General features: G+C 36.0%; 1 protein-coding gene across 1 annotated transcript; it reads left to right on the top strand.

Moving 5' to 3' along the window:
• Nucleotides 1-1,622: 1,622 nt before the first annotated feature.
• On the top strand, nt 1,623-2,207 carry LOC141707374 (uncharacterized). The gene has a single exon (XM_074510504.1). It carries the CDS (start codon nt 1,623-1,625, stop codon nt 2,205-2,207), a length of 585 nt encoding a protein of 194 aa, XP_074366605.1.
• Nucleotides 2,208-9,669: the final 7,462 nt, after the last annotated feature.

Raw genomic sequence — 9,669 nt, 5'->3', positions numbered from 1 at the left:
TAATTATTATAATTATGTTGCATTTTCCTTAAAAGGTAATAAGTGCATTTTAGTGTTACGTTAAAATTCTTATACTTTATTGTCACTGTTACAAAATTTACAAATATATGAAATTGTTTTTATAAACTATTTAGTTATTACTTTACATGTTTAATTAAGTATTATTAATATGTAGTGACTGTCACAACAGTGAGCATACATATATAATTATATTTTTATATTGCTAAGCATTTAGAAAGATGGTGAGCATCTATTTATAAATGTATTTTTTTTTATTATAGATTGATTTGGAGGTTGAATTGGAGTTGTGTCAGCATTATTAAATATTCTAGATTGATTCCAGGTACGGATATCTATTCCCTTTCTTTTTATTAAATTCTATACATTTTCCATTATACTCCTCAGTTATATTTCTATAAACTATGACTTTTTGCTACACCTTGTATACCCCTCCGTCATATATTTTCCTTGAGATTATAGCTGACTCTTTGTTTATTTATTGGATCCATCTCATTCTGACTACTTGGAAAACAACTTTGCAACCTATTTGTTAGGGCTCTTAAACTTATCTGTGTGGGTAAATCACAGACGAGACACATGGAGTTTTTGCAGTCTTTGGTGCTCTCGGCGCTAACTCGTATAAGTGCTATGAGTATACGAGCATGTCTCTGGGGTATGAGGCATGATTAAGATCATGATCATTTTGTTTGTTTGGGAAATATTTTATACATTTCATTTTATCCTTCTTGTGGATAACCGGAGAAGGAACTGTTTGCACTGTGCTTTGCTTGGTGTTTACTAGCAAGCAAAGGTTTTATAAGATGCCCTTATTAGTACCCACCTTACTTGTTCTCAGCCATTTCTTTGATTTTGTTTGGATTAGTTTGTTCCTTGATTCTAAATAATTAATGTCATATTACTCATCTTCTTGGCTAATTGTTAAAATCAAATATATTCTTTTGCTTTACCTTTTATTGATATATTCGTACTGGGCATTTGGCTCACTCGTATTTATTTCTTTCCACAGGTAGTCGGGGGTAAAGCGGGGGTGTGATGAGTGCTGCCCAGATTTTAGCTTGTTATCTAGTTGAAAATAAAGTCAAGGACATGTTTTATTCCATATTATTTGGGATCCTGTTAGAGAACTTAATTTTGAAGATTTTGAACTTTTATTAGTTTAATAAATTATGTTTAGCTTGTTTTGCTTTCATTAATAAATAAGACTTAGCTTGTGTAGCATCTACTTGTTTAAGTGGGGTGTTACAATGTTGGTATTCAGAGCTTAGGTTATAGTTTCTGTAGACTGTCCTTTAGGATTTGACCTGTGAGTTTTGGGTTGACTCCATACGGGTAGATTTAAGATTTTGGATATGATTTTGTGATATATGTGTTTGTGCACTCATAAAATTTTGTGCAGGATGGCAAGAGGTAGCAGTAGTCGAAATACTGGGGGGAATGATAATCAGCAGATTGTTATGGATAGGAGTACTTTTATGGAGATGTTGCGGGAAGTTCAACGTGGACAGAATCCCACTGCTAACGGGCAAGATCGAGATGGTCAAACTATGTTTGATCGTTTTATGAAGTAAAGACCCAATTGTTTTAAGGAGGCCAAGACTCCTATGGATGCTGAAGCTTGGATAGATCATATGGAGAAAATTTTCAGGGTCTTGGAGTGTTCAGAGGTGGAAAAGGCTCGATTTGCTACTTATCGTCTTGAGGGGGATGCTAATACTTGGTGGAAGTCTGTGGTAGCGTCGCATGCACCTGGCTATGAAAATACTCTTACTTGGCAGGTATTCAAAACTCAGTTTGACCAGAGGTATTTTCCAGCCAGTATACGTGAGGAATATGTAAGGGAGTATCAGAGTATTACTCAGAGAGATGATGAGTCGGTGGCAGACTTTCAAGTCAGATTTCAGAGGTTAGTTGGTTATGCAAGATCTGTGGCTGGGTCAGAAGCGGATAAAATCATGAAGTTTAAGTGGGCATTGAAGAATTCAATCCGCAACCATATCATCTCTAACCGCTATACATCTATGGATACCTTGGTTGACAGTGCCAGAGATCAAGAGCTTCATCAGGCTGACTTTCTCAAGAAACGAGACATGCAAAATCAGAAAAGAAAAAAGGGAAGAGGAATTTTCCGATCGCCGACATGGATTTCAGAAAAATGGCGGGTCTTCAGGTGGATTCAAACCAAATGATCAGAGGTATAATACTCGGAATTTTCAGCAAAAGAATGAAAATCAAGGAAATGAGCAAAAGAGGTCTTTCAACCAAACTGGAAATAAGGAAGCATCTAAGTGTGAGCATTGTGGAAAGATGCATGGAGGAAGCACTTGTTATTGGGCTACTAGAGCATGCTTCAATTGTGGAAAGAAGGGTCATACTATTCGAGACTGTCAGATGCCACCAAAGAAGCCTTGGGATCATAAGGATCAGGAAGAGAAGAGCAACCAGAAGACTTCCGGTCGTGTGTTTTCCATCACTGCAAAAGATGCTGCAAGTACTCCAGGTACCATTTCAGGATCACTTTCTGTCGGTAATGGAAATGCTATAGTCTTATTTGATACTGGAGCTACACATTCATTTGTCTCTACATCTTATGCTAAACACTTAGACATTGCATCCACTGCACTTATATCGGATTTTTCTATTGGCACTCCTATGGGTGTAACTATACTTGTGAATTCTCAATATCTTAATTGTGTAGTTAGAGTAGACGATAGAGAACTACTTGTAGATCTCTTACCTATTCAGATGAGGGACTTTGATATTATACTGGGGATGGATTGGCTGGAGCGACACAAAGCTATAATTGATTGTCCAGGAAAAAGAATAATTTTTGGCGACTCCAATTCGCCCGAGTTCGTGTTTCAGGGTTCTAAGCCTAGTGGTTGTGGAAAATTCATTTCGGCCATCAAGGCTAAGAAGATGATTGCTCATGGATGTGAAGGATTTTTGGCTCATGTGATTGACACGTCCAAGGTGCAGCCAGACTTAGAAGATGTTCTTGTTGTTCGTGAGTTTTCAGATGTATTTCCCGACGATTTGGAGGGTCTTCCTCCAGAAAGAGAGGTGGAATTTTCTATCGATTTGTTACCAGATGCACAACCTATTTCTAAGGCACCTTATAGAATGGCTCCGTTAGAGTTACAAGAGCTGAAAGAACAGCTGGAGGAGTTACTTGATAAGGGTTTTATTAGACCCATTGTTTCACCTTGGGGAGCACCAGTTCTATTTGTGAAGAAGAAGGATGGTTCGATGAGACTCTGTATTGATTATCGAGAGTTGAACCGAATCACAGTGAAGAATAGATATCCATTACCGAGGATCGATGACTTATTTGATCAGCTTCAAGGAGCAAAATACTTTTCGAAGATTGATCTACGGTCAGGTTACCATCAACTAAGAGTGAAGGCAAGTGATATTCCGAAGACAGCATTCAGGACTCGTTACGGACACTACGAGTTTCTTGTTATGTCTTTCGGATTGACAAATGCACCTGCAGTTTTCATGGACCTAATGAACAGGGTATTCAAGGATTTTCTGGACAAGTTTGTGATTGTGTTTATTGATGATATATTGGTGTATTCAAAGTCAAGGGAGGAACATGAAGAGCATCTTCGAATTGTGTTGGAAACACTATGGAATAACAAATTGTATGCAAAATACAAGAAGTGTGAATTTTGGCTTGATCAAGTTGCATTTTTGGGACATATTGTATCAGCAGATGGAATCAGGGTGGATCCGGCCAAGGTTGAGGCTATTACCAATTGGCCAAGACCTAGCACTGCGACGGAAGTGAGGAGTTTCTTGGGACTCGCGGGCTACTATCGCCGATTTGTAGAAGGCTTTTCGACAATTGCGATGCCATTGACACAGTTGACTCGAAAAAGCAACAAGTTCATATGGACCGATGAGTGTGAGACTAGTTTTCAAGAATTGAATAAGAGACTTGTGACATCACCAGTATTGACACTACCATCAGGATTGGGAGGCTATGTGATTTATAGTGATGCTTCGAAGAAGGGACTTGGCTGTGTATTGATGCAACATGGAAAGGTGATTGCCTACGCTTCAAGACAATTAAAGCCTCACGAGGTGAATTATCCGACACATGACTTAGAGCTTGCAGCCGTCATTTTTGCATTGAAGATATGGAGACACTATTTGTATGGTGATAAGTGTGAGATCTTTACTGACCACAAGAGTTTGAAGTACATATTCACGCAGAAGGAGCTTAATATGAGGCAAAGACGATGGATTGAATTATTGAAAGACTATGATGTGAGCATTCAGTATCATCCCGACAAGGCTAATAAGGTTGCAGATGCTTTAAGCAGGAAAGATTTTGGAAATTTGGCCGCTTTGGTGACGCAACAACAACCTCTTCAATGTGAGATTGAGAAATTTGGTTTGGAGAGAATACAGTTGGTATGGTAGCAAGTTTGCATGTCGAGCCTAGTCTTATCACTAGGATTAAGGCAGCTCAGGATGGAGATGGAGAATTGTGGTCTTTTGTCCAGAATATTGATCCTGAAAAGCAACCAGGATTTCATTTTGATGATCATGGCATTCTACGGATGTATAATCGTCTATGTGTGCCTGCTAACAAGGAACTCAGGGAGGAATTGATGGAAGAGGCTCATAGATCACCATTTTCTATTCATCCAGGTGAGACAAAGATGTATCGAGATTTAAAGGAACACTTTTGGTGGAGTGGCATGAAACGAGATATTGCCGATTTTGTTTCGAAGTGTTTGACTTGTCAACAGGTGAAGATTGAGCACCAGAGGCCAAGTGGCTTATTACAACCATTGGAGTTACCTACTTGGAAGTGGGAGAATATTTGCATGGATTTTGTCATAGGACTGCCTAAGACTTTTAAGAAACATGATGCGATATGGGTGATTGTAGACAGACTCACTAAATCTGGTCACTTTTTGGCAATCCGTGAGAACATGAACTTGGAGAGCTTAGCGCTATTATACAGGAATGAGATTGTTAGACTACACGGGATTCCAGTTTCGATCGTGTCCGACAGAGATCCCAGATTCACTTCAAGATTTTGGAAAGGATTTCAAAAGGCATGGGGCACCAAGTTGAACTATAGCACAGCTTTTCATCCACAGTCGGATGGGCAGTCAGAGAGGACAATTCAGGCCTTGGAGGACATGTTGCGAGCATGTGCATTAGAGTGGTATGGAAATTGGGATGACTATTTGCCTTTGGTTGAATTTGCTTATAATAACAGTTGGCAGAGCATCATTGGTATGGCTCCTTTTGAGGCACTATATGGGCGCAAGTGTAGAACACCTATTTGTTGGAATGAAGTAGGAGAGAAGCTTTTAGAAGGTCCCGATCTAGTCCAAGTCACTACAGATAAGGTAGCAGTTGCTCGAGAAAGACTTGAACAAGCTCGATCTAGGCAGAAGAGTTATGCTGATAAGGGTAGGCGAGAATATGAATTTAAAGCAGGAGACAAGGTCTTCCTTAAGGTATCTCCTCAGAGAGGCATTCAACGATTTGGTAAGAAGGGTAAGCTAAGTCCGAGGTATATAGGACCTTTTAAGATTCTTGAGAGGGTTGGAGTTGTGGCATATAGAGTCGCTTTACCGCCACAATTGTCACGGGTGCACAATGTGTTTCATGCATCGGTTCTGAGGAAGTATGTATATCATCCTAATCATGTTGTTCAGTATCTCTTAGACGCATTTCGTGAAGATTTGTCTTGTGAAGAAGAAGCTGAAGCTATACTGGCAAGGGAGGAGAGAGTATTGCGCAGGAACACAATCCCTTTTGTTAAAGTTTTATGGAAAAATCATGATGTTCGAGAAGCTACTTGGGAAACTGAGGATTCAGTTCGTGCAAGATATCCATACCTCTTCGAATCAGGTACATCACTAGAATTTCGAGGACGAAATTATTTTAAGGGGGGGAGAATATAATACCCCATATTTTATTTGGTGCATTATTTGGTGCATTAATTAGTAGATATTTTATTAGTAAAGTTTTGAATTTTGAAATATGGATATTATTTAACTTAGATAACTGTTTATCTACAATTTGAATTTTTAAGATATATGTTAGTTTTTAAAATTTGAAAGTTACATGATAAGTTGGATAAGAAGTTATTTTACCTGGACGTGGAGAAACTAGCGGGCATTAGTTACAAGTCGTGGAGTCACTTGTTATATAAATAGATTTGCACTCTAGTGTCATGTACACAACTTATGTCATATAACTCCACAAATAAAAATGATCTATATTAGCTGTAGAACAACATACACTTATACATAGCTTAGGACGGGTTGAAAATCAAGAGTGGATACCAAGAGGTTGTGGTCTAGCATAGCAGGATAATCTATCATCTTGTCTGGGGGAGATTAATCGGTCAATTTATCTCTGGATTCTTATCAAAGGTGTTGGGTTTGGCAGCTTAGCTGTGTGCATGTTATTCAATATCCAGTCCATACATTTAGTTCTGACTATATATATAAAGGTGTGCAACTACTCTTTATTTTTATTTATATTTAGACATGTATAGATAGTTAACTTTTCATATTTATTATTATATTTGTTTTAGCATGTACCAGATTAGTTAGTTGTTATCATCCTCATATTTATAATTTATGTGTAGTTTTAGTGCATTTTAGTTAGTTTTGAATGTTTTATCAGTACATAATATAATTATGGTGAGAAGGTGTGTTGATCACATGTGTTGCTAATAACATGATCTATTTTTATAAATTTGGCCATTTGTTCCTTATTGAGATTAAGTGATATATTTGATTTGATGGGTGTGTATATTGTTACTATGTTATCATTTGTTTACGTGTAACATAGATTTTGAATGTAAAAATAAAAAAAAAAAAATTTTAAGTTTCTATTTTAAATGTACAAAGTAAGTCATAATTTAATTATTTGAATCAATACTTATGATTTCATCAAATTTGTAACAATATGAATATGTACTTCTTTTTATAAATTATTTATTCATATTAAGTAGGTGAGTTTTAATAGTATAAATTTTGATAAATTAATGATATCATGATTAATTGAGTATCATTCTAGTATATGATTAATTAAAATTTTATTTTATCACTTAAGTTATAAGGAAATTGTGTAAAAATAAATTGGTGTTAAATAATTATATTAACTGATGAAATATGAGGCATTAGTTTAATTATAATTATGCATGTGTTAAAGTACATGAGAATCTCAATTATTAATTAAGATTTATAGAATATTTATTATTAAATAATTAGGTTAGTCATATAATTATTGTTGTAATAATTATTATTATTATGTTGCATTTTCCTTAAAAGGTAATAAGTGCATTTTAGTGTTACGTTAAAATTCTTATACTTTATTGTCACTGTTACAAAATTTACAAATATATGAAATTGTTTTTATAAACTTTTTAGTTATTACTTTACATGTTTAATTAAGTATTATTAATATGTAGTCACTGTCACAACAGTGAGCATACATATATAATTATATTTTTATATTGCTAAGCATTTAGAAAGATGGTGAGCATCTATTTATAAATGTATTTTTTTTTATTATAGATTGATTTGGAGGTTGAATTGGAGTTGTGTCAGCATTATTAAATATTCTAGATTGATTCCAGGTACGGATATCTATTCCCTTTCTTTTTATTAAATTCTATACATTTTCCATTATACTCCTCAGTTATATTTCTATAAACTGTGACTTTTTGCTACACCTTGTATACCCCTCCGTCATATATTTTCCTTGAGATTATAGCATACTCTTTGTTTATTTATTGGATCCATCTCATTCTGACTACTTGGAAAACAACTTTGCAACCTATTTGTTAGGGCTCTTAAACTTATCTGTGTGGGTAAATCACAGACGAGACACATGGAGTTTTTGCAGTCTTTGGTGCTCTCGGCGCTAACTCGTATAAGTGCTATGAGTATACGAGCATGTCTCTGGGGTATGAGGCATGATTAAGATCATGATCATTTTGTTTGTTTGGGAAATATTTTATACATTTCATTTTATCCTTCTTGTGGATAACCGGAGAAGGAACTGTTTGCACTGTGCTTTGCTTGGTGTTTACTAGCAAGCAAAGGTTTTATAAGATGCCCTTATTAGTACCCACCTTACTTGTTCTCAGCCATTTCTTTGATTTTGTTTGGATTAGTTTGTTCCTTGATTCTAAATAATTACTGTCATATTACTCATCTTCTTGGCTAATTGTTAAAATCAAATATATTCTTTTGCTTTACCTTTTATTGATATATTCGTACTGGGCATTTGGCTCACTCGTATTTATTTCTTTCCACAGGTAGTCGGGGGTAAAGCGGGGGTGTGATGAGTGCTGCCCAGATTTTAGCTTGTTATCTAGTTGAAAATAAAGTGAAGGACATGTTTTATTCCATATTATTTGGGATCCTGTTAGAGAACTTAATTTTGAAGATTTTGAACTTTTATTAGTTTAATAAATTATGTTTAGCTTGTTTTGCTTTCATTAATAAATAAGACTTAGCTTGTGTAGCATCTACTTGTTTAAGTGGGGTGTTACAAAGGGTCTAAAGGGAAATCTGTAGAAAATTACTCAACTAAGGGGGAGAATCAGGGGAGAAGTGCAAAAGGAAAAGAAAAGGATTCTTCTGCTGGAGAGACAAGGAAGGCTAATGATGTCTACTATAGTGGAGAACAAGATGACTTCGATATTCTTGATGTTCCCACTGAACCAGTCTTGGAAGATAAAGCTGGTTTCTTTGAAGCTGAGGAGGAAAGTAATTTTGAAGAATGGGAAGAGGAAGCTCAAGTGGATCCTATTTTTGAGAAAGAGTTCCAGTAACAGCAGCAGTCAGAGTTGAAGAGAAAAGAAGCTGAGCTTAAAAAGATATCTCAGATCATTAATATAAGGAAAGAAATCCAAAGAACAAAAACTCTTGAAAAGCAACGTCTTCATGACATTAAAGCTGAAGCAAGAAGAAGGGATGTCACTCTGAAGATTGGTGAAAAATGGGATGAATCAAGAAGAGTTATTGATATACCTCAACTGAGTACAAACAATGATAGGGAGTTTCTACATCTTCTCGACAGGCTGGAAATTTCTAATCCAAACAATGACGTGTACATGAATGCTATCAAGACTGAAATCTCAAGGATCTCAGCTGCTTTTGACAGATCACTAAATGAAATGAGAATATTTGTATATTGTCAGAGTGAAGGATCTTTCAAGGTATCACTTCATCTATTTGAGAATCATTCTCTATCAGAGATTTGGGTTCTTCTCAATAAAATCAAAAGAAGCTCAGAATTGAATGAAGTCCTTCGTGAAAGGCTAAAAGAGTTTGCTAATAGGGCCAGTCCTCAAGTGGTCAACTTGCCCTTTAAAGTAAGATTCTTTAAGTCGGACTGTCTTCAAATCTGCCATCTCGATTCAAAATCTCTTAAAGACTACTCTGCTAAGCATCTTGTCTGGATGGAACATCACTTTAGAACTGCTGGATACTCATCTGAGTTGAAATCTAAAGCTGCTGATTTGATTCAAGCTTATTGTAAAAAGAACAATAAATGGTACAATCAGTTGAAGAATAAGCTGAAGTTAGTTGGAGTTCAACCAGTTAGACCAGAAAGTTTCACTTCAGAAAGAGATTGTGTCTATGACAAGGAGTT

Source organism: Apium graveolens, chromosome 1 (genome assembly GCF_009905375.1).
Source record: "Apium graveolens cultivar Ventura chromosome 1, ASM990537v1, whole genome shotgun sequence".
Lineage (NCBI taxonomy): Eukaryota > Viridiplantae > Streptophyta > Magnoliopsida > Apiales > Apiaceae > Apium > Apium graveolens.
Note: the sequence above shows the minus strand (reverse complement) of the source record. Positions and strands in the feature narration are given on the sequence as shown.

Excerpts from the sequence above, each read along its gene's own strand:
- LOC141707374 (XM_074510504.1), top strand. The coding sequence starts at position 1,623 with ATGGATGCTGAAGCTTGGATAGATCATATGGAGAAAATTTTCAGGGTC.